The sequence below is a fragment of the Natrix helvetica genome (genome assembly GCF_964273705.1).
Source record: "Natrix helvetica genome assembly, chromosome: 1".
Classification (NCBI taxonomy): Eukaryota; Metazoa; Chordata; class Lepidosauria; order Squamata; family Natricidae; genus Natrix; species Natrix helvetica.
Genome location: NC_138548.1, coordinates 24,468,769 through 24,491,195, shown reverse-complemented (window position 1 = coordinate 24,491,195; position 22,427 = coordinate 24,468,769). Strand labels below are relative to the sequence as shown.

Genomic DNA, 22,427 nt, shown 5'->3' with positions numbered 1-22,427 from the left:
TATCCCTTTCAACCCAAATTACCACATTTTACTAATTTATTTGTCTATCTGATTACACAAAGAATGGGGGATTATATGTTTAAATCAGTTATCTTAATCTTGCAGGCATACAATATCAGAATAGCATGGAGTAGGGTGGTAAATTCAACTAGAGCATACATATCCAGTCAGATGTACACCTTGTTGTATTTCAACCAGGATGTTCTTACTTTGAAAGCAGATTAATGTAAGAAAAGAGTACAATTAAGAATTTTTGGACCAAATGTGCCACTGGGCTTTTGTAACATATACAACTGCCCTACCTGCAAAATTTCAAAGTCAATGCATAAAGGAAACCTGGAACTAAATAGCAGTACAGGTGAAACCATCAGAAAGAAGCTTATGTTCCAAAATAAATTTGATAACCAGACCCCCAAGGAAAAGCTACTGTTCAGAAAAATTCACAATTTGATTTTATTACAAAAAGGCATTTTAAACAAAAAACTAAACTTACACATGAAAATTCCAATACAAAATCCATCCTAAGACAGAGCATGGTTCTAGTAACACACTTCATTTTAGTCACTCAAAGAGATACCCTATACATTATGCATCCTCATCTGTTAACATTTTTCTAAAAGCTCGCAGCTTTTGGGTGCTGCAATTGTAAACTGGTAAGAAAAAAACAGATGCAGGAAAAGGGATGTGGGATTTTGAAAATATTCAAGCACATTTTGCTGCAGAAGAAAAGGGAAGTATTATCTCCTGGCTTGGGTAATGTCCAAGATTGCTGGGGTAAAATTTGGTATTAATATATGTTAATTGTTGCAAATTAACTTTCCCAATGAATCATCAACACTACTTCAAATAATCATTTGATAATTTTACTATTGAGAAAGTTAATAGCTCAGTAGATTTGAATACAGCAAGATACCAATATGAGTTCGTCACAAGAAAAATGTGAAAATCAACTCATCATACATGCAAAAAAGACAAGAATCACGTGACAGTTTGTTCACATCCCTATTTCTTTCTCTTTTACAAAAGAAAAGTCTTAAGAAAACATTGTGAAACTCCATTTGTTGTTAAATTGTTCTGCTCAGGTTGAAGATGATTGATAATATTGTCCATAATTCCATGCATTTGAGTAATTGTACTAAAAGGAAAAAAATAAGAGAAAATTAATACCCTCTAGTTAATGCTGTAAACTCCAGTACTACCCAGTATAAAACAGCTAGCAATTATTAAAATAACTTGAAAACCAAAATTCTCAAGGTATAAAATACAGATAGCCCTTTCTTAATAAGGTAATTTGAGATTTTGACAACTCACTTGATAAAGCTGATGTCACGATGGCAGTTCCAGTTGCCATTGTTATGTGAATCGTGCAGTCACAGCATCCCAGGATTCCCGTTTGTGACCTACTGTAAGTTTCCCCATTGAGTTTGTTGGAAACTGGCAATGAAGATTGCAGATGACAATCACATGACCTTGGGATGCTGCAGCCATGACAACTGCATGCTAGTTGTCAAGTATCCAAAGTGCAACCAGAAGGAATGGTTTCAAGTCCCCTCATTCAGAATTGCTGCTACTTTGAAAGGCTGCTGAATGAATGATTGCTGAACAAGGATTACTACCACAACTGGGATGTAAATCTCCAGGGAGCCACAGATGGCAGCCATCTGATACAAACCCTCTTTGTGGCCATCTATTGGTCATATATATCCTTGCAGGCTGGATTTGGAAGCCCTCAATTATTGCAAAGCATGTACTAAGGTATATAGACCCACTCTTGAAGTATTATTAATCTGGGCTACATTTTTAAAATTAAATAATTTCAGTTGCAGGGAAACAGGCAGAATTTAAGTATTTAGTCAAAAAAACTTCCAGATAAAGGATGCTCACCTGATACCAGGCATTGTAGTTGTAGGCTGCCTGATTTGCTTGCATATCTCCATCTGCTACTTGTCCAGACACATCATCACTGTGAACTCGTTTCTCATCTGGTTCTTCACAGCTGCAAAAATAGTTTGTGTCACTTCTTTACAAAGAAAGACCCTTGCAGGAATTTTTGATTTTTTTTCCCCCCAATGAGGAAATGCTATACTTTCCTGCATGTTGAACTTGGCCATACATTTCCTATTGTAAACTGAAAAGCACAGTCACTTAATCAAAATATAACCTCTAAGTGGAGGGTGCCAAATGCGGAGTTCAGCATTGAAGCCTTTTTCAGGGGCCTTCCCTCAATCTCGAGTAGAAAGATGGTGAGGTTTATTTGGCACAACATTCAAAGTTTCTCCAGAGTGTTACAGAATTACTGAATAATGAAATTTAAACTGAGGACTGGAATTCAATATCCCACACTACACATAAACTTTGTACATTAAATACATCATGCAACATTTAAAGTCTTAAATGGATGTATGGGTTAAAACAAACTTTCTTTAATGTTCTTCAAGAAAATAGATCATTTTTACCAATTCAGTTGCAGAGATTATGGGAGGCCTTTTGAGTTTCCTGTTTAATCTTAAATAACATCTGCAAAGAAGTCCCAATTATTATTTTTCCTTCAACGGAATTAAAGATTGTGTATGTAAAGGGCATGCAAATACATTTTACTACTACCTATACAATTATTTGCTTAAGTAAAAATATCTTTAAAGTGTAAAGTGTTCTATTCATTAAAATGATTATAGCAATATCTGTGATTGCATCAAGGAAAAGAGTATTTTTCTTGCTCGTTTTCTGAAAATATGATAAGACAGTCCTTGACTTACAACAGGTCACTTAGATCCAAGTGACCTACCTACGGGCTATTTACAACCTAGATTCAAATTTCTGACAGTGCTCCACACCTGTGGTCAGTTGACTACACTTGCTGGGCAACCAGCTACATTTACAGCCATTTGCAGCGTCCTGCAGTCATACTACATTTTACAGCAGCTTTGTCAAAAACAAGCATTTTCAGTTTTCAGCAAAACCACACCATAGAAAACCATTGTTTTGCTTTAATGATTGCTGCAAAAAATCAAATCTGGTCATTCATGTGACCAACTTGTTTTATAACCATCACCAAGTTATAACCATGATGGGCAGGCTCCATTGTCATAACTCAAGGACCATCTGTGCACAATTCCTCTCAATATATATTTCATTTACATTTATTTATTTATTATTATTTATTTATTTTATTGAACTTATTAGTCGCCCCCTCTCCCCACAGGGACTCGGGGCGACGTACAGAGCAATAATCAAGATAGCACCATAAAATCGTGCAGAGGAGGTAAAAATAAGTCCATAAATAAGCATACTTACAAAGTTTAAAACCCCAAAAATATTAAAAACAAAATTTCCCATTGTAAAATGACCTGGGGTGGCAAGATAGTAACGTTATGCCAGGCCGGCTTGACAAAACAGGTAGGTCTTCAGCTTCATACGGAAGGAGCGAAGATCGGTTGTTGTCCGGATGTCTGGGGGGAGGTCATTCCAAAGGGTAGGGCCCACCACAGAGAAGGCCCTACTCCTGGGCACCGTCCCCAGGCACTCTCTAGAGGACGGCACCCGGAGTAGCCCCTCCCTGTGTGAGCGAGTGGGTCGCAGGGATGTATGGGGCAGGACGCGATCCCGCAGGTAACTAGGCCCTGTGCCATGGAGCGCTTTGAAGATGGTAACCAGTACCTTGAAGCGCACCCGGTAGGCCACAGGAAGCCAGTGCAGCTCGCGCAGGATAGGTGTTATATGGGAGAATCTCGATCTCCCCATAATAACCCGCGCGGCTGCATTCTGGACCAACTGCAGTCTCCGAGCGCACCTCAAGGGGAGCCCCATGTAGAGAGCGTTACAGTAGTCCAGGCGGGACGTCACCAGCGCGTGAGTGACTGTGCGCAAGGCCTCCCGGTCCAAAAGGGGCCGCAACTGGCGCACGAGGCGAACCTGGAGGAACGCCCCCCTTGCCACGGTCGCCACGTGATCTTCTAAGGTCAGCCGATCGTCAAGGAGGACGCCCAAGTTGCTCAGATTAATTAGCTCAGACATGTAGTGACATTAGTAAGGTTCTAAAACTATAACAGGAAATAACAGCTATGTTTAAAAAAGCAATCCAGAACTCGTAGCTAGAAAGAAAATACTTGTACCCATTCTCTGCTTTTCTTTTTAAGCATTCTTGTTCCTTTAGAAGGGTTTGATGTTCTTCATAAGCATCCAAAAGCCTATGAAAAGCAAAGAAAAAAGGGAAACTGAGATTCCTACTCCAGACATATTCTGCAACAAACATAACTCCCAACACTGGTGTTCCATATACTGCTTTAACTTTCTGTCTATACAGCTGGTTTTTGAAAGTACTATTATAGTCAGAGTAAAATGGAAAAATTTTAGGATTGGAATTTCTGGGAGAATGTATAAAGATTGAGCTTGATCATCTTGATCTCTTGTAGGCGTCAAACCATTCATTAACCCAAAAATCAAAGGCTGCAATCACTAAAAATAAATCTTACTTGTTCACATCCAGGCCAAAATCTTCAAGAAATTCCACTTTGCGCTGAGAAAATATAATCCTAATTTTTATAGGCAATGTTCCATTGATAGCGCTGTCAAAACACAAAATGATGTTCTCCTCATTCTGCTTTAGATCCCCACTGTACTCGATTTCCAACAAATTGAGATACAGTTTTGGATTATCCTGTACAAAAAGCAATATAAATTAAGGTCAATGTAAATTCCCACGTGTTAACGTACCATTGTGAATGGCCTGGTTTGTATTTTAACAATTATGCTTAATCTACAGGTTTCCTCAAATTTCTAAATGTACATCAGATAACAAACTTTGGCAATAAACCTGAAAGCATGATTTAAATTCTGGCTTAATATGTATGAATGAGAATCTTGAGTAACTCAGTATTGTGTTGTTCATTTCATTTTGAAATGATTCCACAACTCTGAAATTGACAGAATGTACAGAAATTGAAAACATGGCTTGAGTTCATAAATCTTATCAATCTTATCAAGTATTAATTAAATTTCTATGCTGCCCAATTCCCAACAAGTCTGGCAGTTTATGGATTAAATATATATATCCAAAACCAATACAATAATAAAACAAGGAAAAAAGAATGGCAAAAAATAGGTCATCTTGAATACCCAGAAATGGTTTTCAATGATTTTTATTGAACAGTTCTTCCAGGCCCTCCAAATTTTTACAAATTTGGGCCATATTTTGTGCTATGTAAAACTAGGTGTAGGTTACAACCATGATTTTCAACTTAACCATATATAAACTCAGTATGGTTTTTCAGTATACCATAGCTTATATATATGAACTCAGCCTAAGTCTCTGAGGTATGCAAATCCATTAGCTGTGATGGGGAACTGTATGTCAAAATGCCTGCTATGTTCCTGAAGACTTCCTGCTTAATTCACATTTTACACAAAAAGCAGATTTCCTAGTTCAGTTTCTCCAGTATAAGGAAAGAGACGGATCAGACGCCAACAAAACAACAGAGAGGCAGATAAAGTTTATGCAGCCCTACGCTACTTACTTAATGAAATTATTAGAGGATACAGTGCAAGAAGACAGCTTTGTGGGAGCACTGCACAAATATCCTTTTTGCAACAGGTTTCAAAATTACAGTAACAACCTGAGGCCAAAATATTAGGTGTCTTAATAGTAGGAATGTTTCTTGACAACTGAGCCAATCCTTTGGGAATACGTATCACAACAAGCCCTCTATCCTACTTCCATTGAAGAAATTATCACCAATTTTACAATACCTAGAAAATTAAATGACTCAACTCAGAATATACAGTAGTTCACTAAGAGAAAGCATACTATTGCAGAAATTCTTTATTCATTATAAATGTACACTTGCAAGAACTGGTTGATGTCTTGGCACCATAATCAAAACTTTTTTTAAAAAACCTCCCTTTTTACAACCCTGTATTCAGGATAAAGTTAAAGGTGACTGGATAGAACTGAGCATTTACTGGTTGGATGCTCTGCTGCCTATGTGGAGTTTGCATTAGATTTATTTATTTATTTATTTATTGCATAGTAGTAGAGAAAAATCTGCTGCCATCTACAATTGAACTCTCAGCCTTCTGAGTGGGAGGCGAGAATTTTCACCATTAAGCCACCATGCTGCTCTCAAAATCAAAACATGGTACATACTGAAAATACAGGTCCTTGGAAGCTTATGTTTTGTCCATACATGGCAACATGTATTGTAACATCTGAATGAAATGCTGTGTGTTGTGCAGGCGTCGTACGCTCCGTGCATGTATGCAAAAGCCCCGATTGGCTCAAATACAGGTGACAGCAGGTGGGCGGGCCCTCCGGTCGTATTCCACCACTGTGTCCTGCTCTCTCAAAACATTTCCTGCTATACTACCATGTTTCCCTGAAAATATGACATGTCCTGATAAGGCCATGCCACATTTTTCTGGTGGGCAAAAATATAAGCCCGCCCCCGCAAATAAGCCCCCTGGACAACCCCCCACCTCCGACCAGGCAGAGCGCCGATCACCAACCTAGCAGTATACTGAAGGTGCCAAGCCGCGGGAACGGGGGGGTGGGGGGGGTGGGGAGGTGGTCGCATTGCTTGGTGCCTTCAGGATACCGCTAGGTTGGTGAGCAGCACTATGCCCAGCTGAAGAGGGGAGTTGCCGGGCGGCTGCTCTCTTGCGAGCAGGCTCCCAAAAAGCCGGGCACAGCAGCCACCCAGCAAACCCCCTTTCCAGCCGGGCACAGCGCTATTCACTGACCATGGGGTATCGCCAAGCCACCTGAGCATCTGTTCGCCGCCTCCCAGCTCTCGTGACTTGGCGCCTTCGAAATGCCAGTGAATGGCGCTCTGCACGGCTGGAGAAGGATTGCGTGAGCGGCTGTTACGCTGTCGCTCGGGTGCCTTCCAGCCTCACGATGCCCTGGCCTAGCTCTCTCGGCAGAGCCAGGGGACTTCCGCTGCAGCCACCGCCGCCGCATTGCTTTTTCTGCGGCTTCGAAACGGAGTCTTACGGCAGTGGCCGCTCTGGGCGTACGCTCTATGGTTATACGCTCTGCCGGCAGCTAGCCCACAACCATAGAGCATACGCCCAGAGCAGCCACTGCCGGAAGACTGTTTGGAAGCCACCGAGAAAGCCATGCTGGGATGGCGGTGGCAGCGGAGGTGCCCTGGCTCTGCAGGGAGAGCTGGGCCAGGACATCGTAAGGCTGGGATGCGCAAGAGCAGAACAGCTGCTCATGCAATCCCCCCTCTCCAGCTGTGCAGAGTGCCATTCACTGGCATTTTGAAGGCGCCAAGCTGCAGGAGCCAGGCGCCGGCAAACAGGCGCTCACGCGGCTTGGCCAAACATGAGGCTGTTTTGGCGATACCCCAGGTCAGTGAATGGCGCTGTGCCCAGCTGGAAAGGGGTTTGCTGGGTGGCTGCTCGTGAGCGTGGTCGCTTTACGGCTGCTGTTGCGCTGCTGCGACAGCACAACACAGCCATTCACCCATGAGGCTGTGCCCGGCTCTTTGGGAGCCCACTCGTAAGAGAAAAGCCGCCAGGCAACCCCAAAACAATAAACCCTCCCCTCATAAGTCCCAAGCCATATTTTGTGTGTAAAAAGAAAATAAGACCCTGTCTTATTTACGTGGAAACCCGGTATGTAGAGTTGCATTTTTATCTTGAAATCGTCATTGCTTCTTTTGAACACAATCAGTTCAGGTACAGTGATGTACCATTTTGGGCCACATTATACTACCAAGATATGGCATCACTATGCTTTCAATGCCAGGTAATTCCCATGCCAGAATACTTTTTGGGGGAAGGAAACCTTGAAATTTAGGGAGAAACCAGACAAATGGTAAGCCAAGCAACATCAGGTTAGAGGGACTGTTGTCTCCATACTGCAGCTACACGCATTGCAGAGTTTAAAGGAATCATCAGAGTTGCCAGCTATAATGACTTCCTCCTAAGACATACAAATGAACAGTTGGGAAATTACATACCCTGTCTCTATCAATGGCTTCCAAAAGAACTTTCCTGGCTTTTGGAAGACTCTTCTGGATTTTGAAAAGGTGTCGAGCAAGCTTTACAGCAAAGAAAGAGGCTTCATAGTTTGATTTGGCATTTTTCACAGCTTCCTGAAGGAGGTGTTCAGCTTCCTCCATGTTTCCATGTCTCCGTTCTAAACTAACTCTTCGTAAACGAATCATGGCCAATCCTGAAACATTCTCCTCAAAGATCTTCAGAATTCTTCTGGCTTCATTGATATTCCCTAAAAATAGAGAGGATGCATGGCCTTGGAACTGCAAATTGACACGAGCCCATCAAATATTTTAGGATATCTCTCCATCTCAACATCAAGATTACACTTTGCCCTTTTTTTTTTTACTCTTGATGGAGGATATTATACAATGCATATTAGGTGGATTTTCAACAGTCAAGAATCTCTGCTTTACAGAGCCACAGAGGGGTTCAGAAAGAAGATACACAAATAAAGGAAGCAATGAGTACTCCAATTAAGCTTGAATACAGAACCTCACTTCATTTGTTAGTTTCAAAAACCTAATTTACAGAAATAGTCTTAACTGGAGCAGAATTTTAAGTAACCAAGTACAGGTAGGTCACAACTTACAACCATTCATTTATTGATCATTCGAAATTACAACAGCGCTGAAAAAAGTGACTTATGACTGTTTTTCACATGATGATTGTGGCATCCATGTAGCCACGATACCGAAATTTAGACATCTGGCAACTGGGATGCAGCTATGACAGTTACAGTGTGCGGGGGTCATGTGACCTTTTGTGACCTTCTAACAAGCAATGGGGAAGTGAATTTTCTACGGAACTTTTTCTACCCTGAAGGGTATATCTTTGCCTAAGTTGTTCTTCCCATTGGCTCCGGGAATAATTTTTTTTCTTGCACCGAATGTTGAAAATAATAGAGAGCAAGTTGTAACAAATTTAAAGAAAATGTCTTTTAAGCTAAGTTGATTCCTAGTGAGTGCATCTTAAACTTTTTTTGGCAATGGTGACAAAAGTAGTTTTCTGCTACTGTATCCTATAATGTGTTTATAACTTTATAACCTAACCAAAAGTCCTGAAATTTCCAGATTACTCTCCATCCAGCCATACTGATCCTATTTAGTTTAAGAGTTCAACCAAGTTTCACTAGGATCTCCCACATCCTGAGTTTAAATACTGGCAAGCAAACAGGAGAAACATTCTTCTTAAGGGAAGAATAGATTCCAAAAACAGAAAAGATGGTCTCATTCAGTAAGTTCCATGTTCCATTTTCCTACATTGTCTGAAGAGCAGCCTTAAGTAGAACTTCCCAGATAATTGTCCAAAATTGGGATCTACCGATTTTTTTGGGACTGTAAGACGCACTTCCCCCCCCCCCAAAAAAAGTGAGTGGAAATGTCTGTATAATGTCTTATACACCAAATACGCCCGTTTTTGGCCTCCCGACACCCTCCCCCCGATCCCCTGTGTCCTAATGTTGCCAAAAAATTTTGGCAACAACAGGACGCGTGAAGAGTTTGGGAGGCCTGCAGAGTGCTCCTGGGCCAAAAAGGGAAACATGGGGGGTTCCTAGAGGCTGAAAACGGGACACGCAGAGGGTTTGGGAGGCCTGCAGTGCTCCTGGGGGCCAGGGACGGCAAAAACTGGATGCGCAGAGGCCCAAAATTATTTTTTTGCTTATTTTCCTCTTCGAAATCTAGGTGCATCTTATAGTCCAAAAATATGGTACTTGTGGAGCAGAAATTGGAATTTGCTTCTGTTTCACATAGAATTAGTTTCATAGGAGGTTTCAGCTGAGCTTTATGAACTAAATCTGCAGGGTCTCAATAAGGAATTGATGGAGGACCATCTTGCCAACCTGCATATGTTGTTCAGTAGCATCTTGATTGAAAAAAACAACAACTAGCTACATTTCTTGTGGAATCACCCATTGGGGCCACCTTTTATCAATAAGCTAATCAGGTTCAGGTTCACCTTGTAGTCACAGAGGGTACCTTATAAACAAAGACAAGTGACTGGAATGATGGTGCCAGTCCTTAGTTCTTTTGAGGCAGAGTCTGACTGCTTTCCAGATATAAAATACAATACAATAGCAGAGTTGGAAGGGACCTTGGAGGTCTTCTAGTCCAACCCCCCCCCCCCGCCTAGGCAGGAAACCCCATACCGTTTCAGACAAATGGATATCCAACATCTTCTTAAAAACTTGAAGTGTTGGGGCATTCACAACTTCTGGAGGCAAGCTGTTCCACTGATTAATTGTTCTAATTGTCAGGAAATTTCTCCTCAATTCTAAGTTGCTTCTCTCCTTCATTAGTTTCCACCCATTGCTTCTCGTTCTACCCTCAGGTGCCTTGGAGAATAGTTTGACTCCCTCTTCTTTGTGGCAATTCCTGAGATATTGGAACACTGCTATCCTGTCTCCCCTAGCTCTTCTTTCTATTAAACTAGACATACCCAGGTCCTGCAACCGTTCTTCATGTTTTAGTCTCCAGTCCCCTAATCATCTTTGTTGCTCTTCTCTGCACTTTCTAGAGTCTCCACATCTTTTTTACATCGTGGTGACCAGAACTGAATGCAGTATTCCAAGTGTGGCCTTACCAAGACATTATAAAGTGGTATTAACACTTCATGTGATCTTCATTCTATCCCTCTGTTTATGTAGCCTAAAACTGTGTTGGCTTTTTTGGCAGCTGCTGCACACTGCTGGCTCATATTTAAATGGTTGTCCACTAGGATTCCAAGATCCCTTTCACAATTACTACTGTTGAGCAAGGTACCATATACTGTACCTGTGCATTTCGTTTTTCTTGACTAAATGTAGAACCTTACTCTTTTCACCATTGAATTTCATTTTATTAGATAGTGCCCAATGTTCAAGTTTGTCAAGATCCTTCTGTATCTTAAGCCTGTCTTCTGGAGTGTTGGCTATTCCTGCCAGCTTGGTGTCATCTGCAAATTTGATGAGTTCCCCATTTATTCCCTCATCCAAATCATTGATGAAGATGTTGAAGAGTACTGGGCCTAAAACAGAGCCTTGGGGTACTCCACTGCATACTTCCCTCCATGTAGATGCAGTTCCATTGAGCACTACACGTTGAGTGCGGTTGGTCAGCCAGTTACGAATCCATCTGGTGGTGATGCTGTCCAACCCACATTCTTCTACTTTATCTAGTAGTAGGTTATGGTCTACCTTATCAAAAGCCTTACTGAAGTCCAAGTAAACTATATCGACGGCATTCCTCTGGTCCACTAATTTTGTCACTTTGTCAAAGAATGCAATAAGATTAGTTTAGTATGATCTGTTTTTGACAAACCCATGTTGGCTTTTGGCTATTACTTTGTTTACTTCTAGGTGTTCGCTAATTCGTTGCTTGATTATCTTTTCCAGAATCTTTCCTGGTATTGAGGTCAGGCTGATAGGTCTATAGCTTCCTGGATCTATTTTTCCCCCTTTTTTGAAGATGGGAACACATCAGCTCTTTTCCAGTTCTCTGGCAGTTCCCCGGTGCTCCAGGATCTCTGAAAGATATAGTTTAGTGGTTCTAAGATCTCATCTGCCAATTCCTTCAGGACCCTGGGGTGTAATCCGTCCGGTCCTGGTGATTTGAACTTGTCTAGGGTAGACAGGTGCTCACTTACCATTTTCTTCCCTATTTCAATTTGTGTTCCTAATCTGATTTTTGTGGTGCTGTTTTTGATAGGTTGGACTGTTTCATCCCTTTGTGTAAAGACAGATGCAAAACATGAGTTAAATAGTTCTGCTTTCTCCCTGTTGCTTGTCACCTTCTTGCCACTTTCTCCCAGCAATGGACCAATTGTTTCCTTAACCTTTTTCTTGTTTTTAACATGTTGGAAGAAGCTTTTTTTGTTATTTTTTTTTACTTTTGTGGCAAGCCTTTCTTCATTGTGAGCCTTAGCTTTCCTTACTTCATCTTTACAGGCTCGGGCTATTTGCTGATATTCTGCCTTAGTTATGTCCCCCTCTTTCCGCTTTTTATATTTAACTTTTTTGTCTTTCAATTTGTCAGAGAGTTCTTTATGTAGCCATGCTGGTTTCTTTTGGGAGCTGTTATTTTTCTTCTTCATTGATATTGTGCTAGACTGAGCTTTTGTAATCTAATTTTAAAAATTTCCCAAGCTTGAGTTGTTTTCCCCTTGAGGATTCTCATCCATGGAATTCTTCCCAAGCTCTCTCTAAGTTTATTGAAATTAGCTTTCTTAAAATCCAAGACTCTAGTTTGACTTTGTTCTATTACTTGTGTTTGCATGTTGAATTTCAATATTGCATGGTCACTTGCCCCCAGGGTTCCTGTGGCTTCAACATCTTCTATCATTTCCTCTCTGTTAATGAGAATTAAGTCTAATATGGCCGATCCTCTCGTTCCCTTCTCTACTTTTTGGGAAACAAAGTTGTCTGGTAGGTTCGTTAGGAACCTGTTGGATCTTCGACTTGGTGCAGTTTGTTTCCCAGTTGATGTTGGGGTAGTTAAAATCCCCCACTACTATTGTGGTGTGCTTCCTACATACCTTAGTTAGCTGACTAGCAAAAAGTTCATCTACTTCCTCTGCTTGGTTGGGTGGCCTGTAGTATAGACCTATGGCAAAGTCATTCCCCCCACACACACACAACCTTTAATATTGACCCAAATGCATTTAAGATAGTTTTCATCATTATTGTGCTCTATTTCTGTAAAGATGTAGTTCTTTCTTATGTATAGTGCAACTCCACCTCCTCTTTTATTTGGTCTATTTCTTTTAAATAATTTAAATCCTTCTAGCTGTATGTTCCATTTGTGGGTTTCATCCCACCAAGTTTCTGTAATGGCAACAATCTCGTATCTGCCCTCATTTACTTGAATTTCTAATTCACCCTGTTTATTCCTCATACTCTGTGCATTGGTGTATAGACATTTGAGTCCATTTTGATTGACCTTCTGTTTACTGTCTACATAACCTGTGTTATGCCTGACTGCCCCTATTTTCTTGCCACTTGTGTGGTTCATGCACATGGTATGGCACTCACTATTAAATGCTTAGTTTTGCTTGACAGCAGGAGTGATAATCTTATCCACACAAACATCTATGTTACATGCACTGATAACCCTATGAGTTTTAGATTGCTGGGGACAGAAATGTTCTGTATCAATTAATACAACCTGTAATACTGCTTCTGTGATAGCACAGAAGATTTAGAGGAAGAAGCTCTGCAGGATATACTATAACCTGGACGTGAATGTGGGATCTCTATCGAGGCTCATGGATTAGAGAAAAATCTGTTTGAATTTATGGCCATGAGAAAAGCCATTTTCCAACAAATGCATTTACTAAGCAGAGGGGTTGGAAAGGCCAATACACTAGTTGTGGGGATATGAACAGTTGTTAATCCTGAGAATCTGAAAGGATCCAATCTACCACTGAAATCTATGATGTAACATGCTAGATAATCAATATCCATTTACAAAAAAGGCCAGTATCTAAAGAAATGATCTTTGTGCCACTTCCTCTTCTCTTTGGCAGAAAATGTGCCAGGTGATTTCAAGGAGCTTCAATATTGATGCTCCATGGGAGGCCAGAGTGGTCTGGATGGAGACTGAATCACAATCTAAAGTCTAAAAGAACTGTTTATTTCCAGATGGGCAGTTATAACTAGCTCAAATCTGAATAAACCTGGCTCCTTGGCCACATTTAGTCTGAATGGTGGATGCAAGACTTTGACAGTAATCAATAGTTCTATAGAGTTGTGTTTTAGAAGGTGTTTGGACCATGGAATTACTGTCAGAGAGAAGTGGTAGCTGTAACCTTGATTATTAAAGCACCAGCCCTTGAGAACATGGATCATTATGTTTGTCACAATGTGTACATAATCTCCATCTTTTGAAATCATAGTCTCTAAGATAGATGCTTAAGCATCCACTAATGGGGCCCTTAAAAGATTTAAAAAAGCAAACGGAACTATAGCAGAAAATTCCCCTTGCAACCTTATAGTTGGTTCAATATGCTGAGGAGCAATAAGTACAATTTACTATCTGTAGGAAATCTTTTGGTCCTGCTGGCATGAAAAAAACAAGGGGGAAATAATTACTTGACAGCATAGTAGAAATTAAAGATTTTAAACTCTCCCTGAACTTTTTTCAGTATACCAAGTTTAAAGAAGATAGAGACATTTATTTCATTTAGGGCAGCTGATGAGCAGCGATTACAAATAATGGCTGATAACTTGAATAACCTTGTCTTATCACGGCTACTTAGGGAAAAAGCCAGGTCTTTAGTGCTTTAGACTAAGGAATAAAGCCTGCCAAACTTCAGGGAGAAGGGGGTGTCTTAGGGCAGGGGCTGGCACAGAAAAGGCATACTTCCTAGCTCCATCAGATAACAATGTTTAAAGAAAGGGTCTAGGAGTGTGTGCTCACTCCATTTAACCTGGTAGGATGGGTAGATGTCCTTAGGGAAGGCAGCCACACAGATAACCTGGCCTTATGATTAATTTAATTGATGCTGATCAAAAACAAGAAACTTTGATAAAAAGGTTTGTGAGACAAGATAATATTATGTAGAAACATGCAAAGAAAGGGGAGATGGATAGTATGCTAAAAGGATGAATGAGTCATTTCAAGAGAGACCTATATGGTCAGCAGCTACTCCTCACCTTGCTGTTCTTCAAAAGCAGCCCAGAGCAAGTGCACCATCGGTTTCTTCGAGAGGTGTATCGTGCAGGCCCGGCTGTATACGTGCCTCACCCCTTCAATGCTGTGGTTCTCCATATACTTGGCATACTGCATTTGAAGACAGAGCAGAGACTGAATGATTCCCAGCTTACTCTGGGTTGCTAAATACTTGAGAGAACTATAAAATTCTTGTGTTTTAAACCCACTCAGCACCTTTATTGAACCATTAGACTAGTTTCTGTAAGGAAGGACGAAGAGAGGCAACGAAGTTGGCATATGCAGCTGTCAAATCTGGTTGCAAGCAGACCATCTCCTAATGCAACAGATATAGTTATACATGAACAACATTCAAACAAGAGTACAGAAGGTTAGTCACTGATCATCAATGTTTGCAAAGAGTAGAACTGGCATAGGAGAAACACCCCTTACCTTGATCCAGAATTCTTCATAGAGAGCACAGGAGATCACGCAACGCTCAAAAAGAACCACTACTCGTTCATGAGTTCCATTCTCAATCTCAAAGTCCAAATACTCCTTCCAGTTCTTCAGCTGTGTTTTCTCCAGAGGTTTAACATGAAAATAAGGTCGTTTTATCTGAAATGGACATGACATGGGAAGTCATGAAAACACACTTCATTTTACATTGTGCTCATTATAGTTATTAAGAAGCTGAATTATCTCAGCAAACCATATTTATTTTGATCCCAACTAGGCTTTGGTCATTCTTGACATCTTTATTCTTTGTCGCTTGTTGCTTTAAATTACCCCCTCTGGGAATCAGGGAGCACATAAATTTAATATTTTCTTTAAATTATTACTTTCATATTTTTTTATATTATCCTCAAATAAACCCATTTTGTTTGTTGAACATATCCTAACCAAATATATCCAATTTGAATATATCTTTTTAAAAATAAAGGAAGAACAAGAATAAAAAAAAACATATTGTGTAAAGTGAACATTGGCTCCTGGACATTTGTTGTTTTTCACTAGTAGACTGTAAGCATTCGTAAGGTGGTCAGTTGTAAGAATATAATCAGTTAAGCAAAAGAAACAGCTTGTAGAGAAGCAAGGAAGTCACTCAGAAATAAAAAGGTCTGTATAGATGCAACAAAACCATTAAGTCTAAAGAAGCACTAAACTTTCAGAATATTGTGTATGATGGCAAGGAATAAAAATTCCAGTCCTTTAGAAAAAAAAGAAGATCCCTTCTACAAGACAATGTATGCCCAAAATCCTCTTTATCTTGTTTTGTGCTTACTCTGATCTAGCCAAATATTCTGAAAGTCAGAATTCTCTTCTTCCTTGAATTAAATGAAAAGCAGCATGCAACGACATATCAAATAAATAAAACATGCTTGCTTAGTAACTTAGCACACATAGTTATGAGGAAAAAGAACAGAAAATTATTGGACATTTAAGGATATAATTTTTTAATGAAATATTAAAATAATAAAGTATAATGATTCAAGAATACAAACTTGTCTTTACTGTAAAGCCATTCATTAATATGTGCTGACTGCAAGAAGCTAAAGGGAGTACAAAAGGATCTGGAACTACACCTAGATTACTGAAAATTATTTATAGTATTTATTTGTTCTGACTCGCCCATTTTGAAGGATCATGAAGACCGCAATGAATGAATCACATTCAATTGACACTTTGAAACTCCAAGCATGTCTTCAAGCAAAATTTATGCAAGAAGCTACAGGCGTAATGACCTTGAAAAAAACATACTACTAGGGCTGAAGATGCCAGGGATAACAGAATAAGAGTTGGAAGGGACCTTGGAAGTCTTCTAATCCAACCCTCTGTGCAGGCATGATCTTATTCCTATCTGAAATATGTCCTATATGATAGACAACATTTTAAGGGAGAAAAATCACATTGGGGCCTTTGTGGTTATATGAAATCACATACGATAAATTGCAAGCAGTAGAAAATGAGCAAAGATGTATGCTCTTCCAACAAATACTCAATCTTTAATTAAATGCTTGAAGTGACCCTAAAATGATAGCATTTTAGTTTTCTAGCACTGGAAAACAGATGAGCATGTGCTGAACTGATTGATAGGTGGGTAAGGGATCCCTTACATGGGAAACTGATTTCTAACTTCTCTTACTATAGTTCTTATCAGCAGAAGAGCTATCCCTGTCTGATGACTCTACCTCCATACATTTTAGGTCTATACTGTACTAAATGCCATTTTGCTTGGGATTCTAGTACAAATGCATTTCTATGGAATAAAGACTGAAAAATTGGCCTAAAGGAACATATGAAAACTTGGAAAAGTCCTGTATTTTCTTAAAATACTGAGAAAGGAGTGTGAATGAGGACACAGTATTTCTTTACTATCCAGCTGTAACTTCTAATTTTGCAAAATAAGAACAGATATTATTTTTCCTCTGTGCTCTGTTTCAAATGAAGTTTAAAGTACATTCAACTTTGGGCAACCAAAATATATATTCAATGTTCTCATAAAAGTTGGCAGGTTTGTTAATTAGCAATGGTCAGATATTGTTTTATAAAGCCACAAACATGCAGCTGGCAACTTTCTTTATAAAATTGTCAATGTACCATGTACGAATGTACCATTGAAATATGCCAAGCAAATGGAAGAGCCAAGGCAATGTCCCATCAATTAAATAGCATGACATTGTTTTCACTGATGTGTACAAAACAAAAACAGAAAAACCTGCAACTCTTTAAAGCTTCTGCAAAGCCACTAGCAAGGGGGCAGCCTAATTTCTAGAGGGAGGCTTTTATACAATGCCATGACAGAAATTGTATGAACCCTCAACTTTGACAAGATTATTCAAATGAACTTACCCCTTCTTCAAAAGTCCACCGCTTGCTAACTTCATGTTCATTGTGATTGAATATTTCTTGATGAATTTCAATGATTCTGTGACGCATGTTTTCTATTTCAGTGATAAGCTAAACCAGACATTGGAAGAGCATTAATACAATTCAGGCAAGGAGGCATTTTTATTAGGCATTTCTGAAACAAGTACCTACTTGGATGGGAGTAATAATAATAAAAGAAACTATTCTAGTGGTACTGTGACTATGATGTATTCCAATAGAACTGCTGGTATATATTAGAGTTTAATATGAACAAAACCTCTAAAACTAACAATCTAGTCCTACAGCCTTTATCAAAATACCCAACCACACATAGAATGGAAACACCTATTCTTAAGTATCCTAAAGAATAGTTAACTTGATAGTATTGTGCTAGACCATTTGTCTGTGGCTAAAATATACTAATAGCGAAACAAATTGTGGTTTCTTTCTTTTCGGTCTTAAGTATGTTGCTATAAACGGTAAACCATGGTTTTATGGCTTTACATGTTTTGGAAACTCAGCTTCATATAGTTTATTCAATATACCATATTAATATTTTACTGCAATATCTGAAACAGAGGTATGCAAAAAGATGGGGAAGATGTTTTGAACTTGGAACAAACTATCAGGTTTCAGATGTTCTGCTGATCAAAAATTATCCTGTAGTTTTACAACAATTAATCCAATAGGAAGAAAGAAAACAGTACAGTAAAATCAGTACACCCTTCCACCCAGAATGGGACAAATTGCCAGAGCCAACTTACCCTGGCCAATTCAACAAATCAATTTAATTATTCAAAATAAATAAAAAATATTTTCTTTAATGATTCTATTCCACCATTTCTTTGATATTGGTGTTGGCTACGGCAAGTTGGCTGTGGCGAATTGTCAGACCCCCTTCATTAATAGAAAGTATCCCATAGAAAGTAAGTGACACGTAAGCATAGGAGGTGCATACCTCCACCTAAAGGTACTTGGAAACTTTCAAATAAAAGTACCAAACTAGGCAGAATTATTAGCTTACAGAATTTTAGTTGTATGAGTGTGTTAAATACAGCTACCTGAACTAGTTTACCAGAACAATGGAACTGTTTAGAAATATTTCCCTGAACTATTTCTACACTAGTGTTTGCAATTGATAAGTTTCTATATAAATATGTGGGAAAATGACAACCTGCTTAAAAGATTGTGCACTAAAGCAGGACTCTAAAATCATTACATGACATTTCAGAAACATCCAATGAAAAGAACACAGAATGTATGAGTAAATGCACATACATTGGTGTTTCTGTACAGAAACAATTTTCTGAACACAACTTTTAATAGCACTTTCAACAAAAACATTTCCAAACAGCTGACTAAATTATAAAAAAACTGCTAGGCCCAGAGAAATTGTCTACTGTACATTCCAAACTGCAAACTTATTCAAAAATGCTGATTTCTTACTTTAGCAGGGTCAGTAATATCTTCAATTCCAGAAGGTTGGTTATCACCAGATGGTTCATCCTCCCCATTATGATTATTGGCAGTGGAAGCAAGTTCTCTACGCAGCTGAATAAATTGTTCAGTAGTAAGAATGTCTCGAGGCAGATTATTCTGTACATGATCTTTGAATCTGTAATATATCAACAAAAACAAGGAGCAGAAAACTTACTATTTTGTTCACTTCTACGTAATACCGGAGTCAAGGTGAAATATTAGCTATTGCAAGCTTACTATACACACTCCAGAGGTTCATGCACAGTTGTGAACAGGTAATACCGGAGTCAAGGTGAAATATTAGCTATTGCAAGCTTACTATACACACTCCAGAGGTTCATGCACAGTTGTGAACAGGTAAAAATAAAGCAAGTCAAACTTATACCTCAATGAAACAGCTCTGAAATCTCAAGGGGCTTTTTTTAATCTATGAAAATAATTGATTTTACATCTTCCAGACTGCAAAGATTTATTTCTTCTACCTGAGCTACAAAATGAAGTAATTGGACTCATTTGGTGTTTTAACTATAGGCAACCAAAGTTACCAGGAGCCGCTAATTGAACATGAATGCCTTGGAGTTCCAAGAATATAGAATGCAATTGAAATGGACAGAGAAAAAAATATTTAAATCAGAAAACATTAAAGAGAAGTTTAACAGGTTACTCACAAGACTGAATACATCATTGGTTTCTGCATATAGCTTTATAGCAACTTTTCCTAAATGAAGCTATCATGTGTTGAATTATAATTCTAATTTTGCTCAACTGGTATGGTATTAACTGCAATATGCCATGTTAGGGAAAGATGCAGCTGCACAACTGACCATGTAGAAGTATTTTAGAAAATTAACACATGTATGTTCTTTAACATGCTGGCAAATTTAAATATCAGTGTCATATATAATGTAAGTTTTAATAATAAACAATGAATTATGTGGGATAGATGTAGTGTAATATCCATTTATTTAATGAGATTATTCATTCCTTCCTCATTCTGCCTGATTCTCCAACAAGGTTTCCAAATCTGCTAGAATATTTGGGGGGAGATTGGAGAGTGCTTAGAAAAGCAAGGTATTAATTTCAATAATCTATGGATGGATAAATATAGTTGGATATAACACTCTATCAGTCCTTCAGATCTGTCTATTGAGTCTAGAACAACTTAACCCTCCACAAGATTTCAGAATAGGTCAGGCCAACCTGAGACCCTACGTATTTTCTCATGTTATTTACTGCAAATATCACCCAAATCTATTCCCAGTGCCACTGCAATCTCATTACATAAAAGGGTGCATAACCTCGTTGGGTGCATTTTCAACAATATTATCAAGTTCTCAAGAGCTCGCCCAAAAATTGATATGTGGGCTGCTGGAAGTAAATTCCATTAGAAACTAAAATACATTACAAGATAATAGATATTTTTTTATGCTTTCTTTGACAGAATGGGCTATTTTTTTTATCAGACACAAAAATACTTAAGTGGTCCTGGATTAGCATCACATCCTATACCAGCGATGGCGAACCTTTTTTGGCTCGCGTGCCACAAGTGGGGGGAGCGCGGGGGGGTCGTATGCGGGTGTGCCGCACCCATAATGCAACGCGCCCCTAGTGCGCATGCGCGCACAACGCGCCCATTTTTGCATGATTTTTTCGCCTTCCCCAGGCTCCAGAGGCTTTATAGGAGCCTGGGGAGGGCGAAAAGAGCCCCCCCCCCGCCCCCTCCAGAGGCTTCAGGGACCGTCCCGAGGCTTCCCTGAAGCCTTCGGAACACTTAAAACCACCCTCCGAGCAACCCGGAAGTGACTTCCGGGTTGCTCGGATGGTCGTTTTAAGCGCTCTGAAGGCTTCAGGGAAGCCTCGGGACGGTCCCTGAACAGGCACGAGACGTGCGTCTCCATCACCTGGGCCTGGATTGCATCCGCTGCGCGGCGCCTCAGGCTTCACATCGCTGCCGCCGCCACCGCCGCTAGGACGGGCTCGGCCGAAGGGAAGTCCGTCAGGGTTCGGCCGCGCCGCCCTCGCCTCCTCCTCCTCTTCCTCTACCCGCGCCATCGCAAGGATTAAGGCGAAAGGGGGAGGACGGGGAAAGCGAAGGGGGCTTTGTTGTCCTCCTTCTCCTCCTTTCCCCCTCCGGCTCGAACGTGGCGCCGGGGCCCGGCAGGCAGCAAACGAGTCGGAGCCTGCCGACTGGAGGAAGAGGGTAAGAGGCGGGTCCTGTGAACGGCGGCAGCAGCGGCGACAATAGTCGCAACTCGGCTGCCTGCCACCTTTTCCCTCCTTTGTCTCCTAGCCAGGGCGGCCTGCCGCCGAGTTACGACTTTTGCCGCCGCTGCTGCCGCCATTCACAGGACCCGCCTCTCACCCTCTTCCTCCAGTCGGCAGGCTCCGACTCGTTCACTGTCTGCCGGCACCGCGTTCGAGCCGGAGGGGGAAAGGAGGAGGAGAAGGAGGACAACAAAGCCCCCTTCGCTTTCCCCGTCCCCCCTTTCACCTTAATCCTTGCGATGGCGCGGCTAGAGGAGGGGGAAAGGAGAAGGAGGACAACAAAGCCCCCTTCGCTTTCCCCGTCCCCCCCCCCTTTTGCCTTAATCCTTGCGATGTAGTAAGGGAAGCCTCCGGACGTTCCATGAAGCCTCCGGGGGGGCGGGGGAGGCTCTTTTTGCCCTCCCCAGGCTCCTATAAAGCTTCTGGAGCCTGGGGAAGGCGAAAAAATCATGCAAAGCCCTCTTCGCTTTCCCCGTTCCCCCCCCCTTTCACCTTAATCCTTGCGATGGCGCGGCTAGAGGAGGAGGAGGCGAGGGCGGCGCGGCCGAGGCCTGACGGACTTCCCTTCGGCCGAGCCCGTCCTAGCGGTGGTGGCAGTGGCGGCGGCAGCGATGTGAAGGCCGGGTGCAAGGACGCCGAGCCTGAGGCACCGCTCGGTGGAGGCGATCCGGGTCCGGGCGATGGAGACGCACGTTTCGTGCCTGTTCAGGGACCGTCCCGAGGCTTCCCTGAAGCCTTCAGAACGCTTAAAACGACCATCCGAGCAACCTGGAAGTCACTTCCGGGTTGCTCGGAGGGTGGTTTTAAGTGTTCCGAAGGCTTCAGGGAAGCCTCCGGACGTTCCCTGAAGTCTCCGGAGGGGGCGGGGGAGGCTCTTTTCGCCCTCCCCAGGCTCCTATAAAGCCTCTGGAGCCTGGGGAAGGCAAAAAATAGCTTTTAAAAAGGTGAACTCAGCTGGCCAGCACGCGCATGCGCGCTGGCTAGCTGACAGGGCAGCGCCTCGCGTGCCCTGACAAATGGCTCCCCGTGCCACTTGTGGCACGCGTGCCATAGGTTCGCCATCACGGTCCTATACCAAAGAGTCAAAAGTCTTACACAGTTACTTAACTGTTCTTAAAATTGTTTTGGTAATAGTAGTAAAACAGTACTCTTTTTGAGAAGCACAAAAGCATTTTAAAAATGGTT

General features: G+C 41.0%; 1 protein-coding gene across 2 annotated transcripts in view; it reads right to left on the bottom strand.

Annotated features, from left to right (window-relative positions):
- Nucleotides 1-429: 429 nt before the first annotated feature.
- The window catches only part of PRPF39 (pre-mRNA processing factor 39), a 32,193-nt gene continuing 10,195 nt past the window's right edge, over nucleotides 430-22,427 (bottom strand). Inside the window, exons 6-14 of one of the 2 annotated variants that reach the window (XM_081966917.1) lie at nucleotides 18,945-19,113; nucleotides 17,481-17,588; nucleotides 15,081-15,245; nucleotides 14,633-14,759; nucleotides 7,965-8,233; nucleotides 4,473-4,657; nucleotides 4,113-4,187; nucleotides 1,885-1,996; nucleotides 430-1,135 (exon numbers count right to left, since the gene is read on the bottom strand). In XM_081966917.1, the coding sequence (XP_081823043.1) occupies nucleotides 1,079-1,135; nucleotides 1,885-1,996; nucleotides 4,113-4,187; nucleotides 4,473-4,657; nucleotides 7,965-8,233; nucleotides 14,633-14,759; nucleotides 15,081-15,245; nucleotides 17,481-17,588; nucleotides 18,945-19,113 (1,267 nt within the window). In that variant the 3' untranslated portion in view covers nucleotides 430-1,078. Of the gene's footprint in view, nucleotides 1,136-1,884; nucleotides 3,144-4,000; nucleotides 4,188-4,472; nucleotides 4,658-7,964; nucleotides 8,234-14,632; nucleotides 14,760-15,080; nucleotides 15,246-17,480; nucleotides 17,589-18,944; nucleotides 19,114-22,427 lie in introns of both variants that reach the window. The other variant, XR_014176485.1, reaches the window with a different exon arrangement.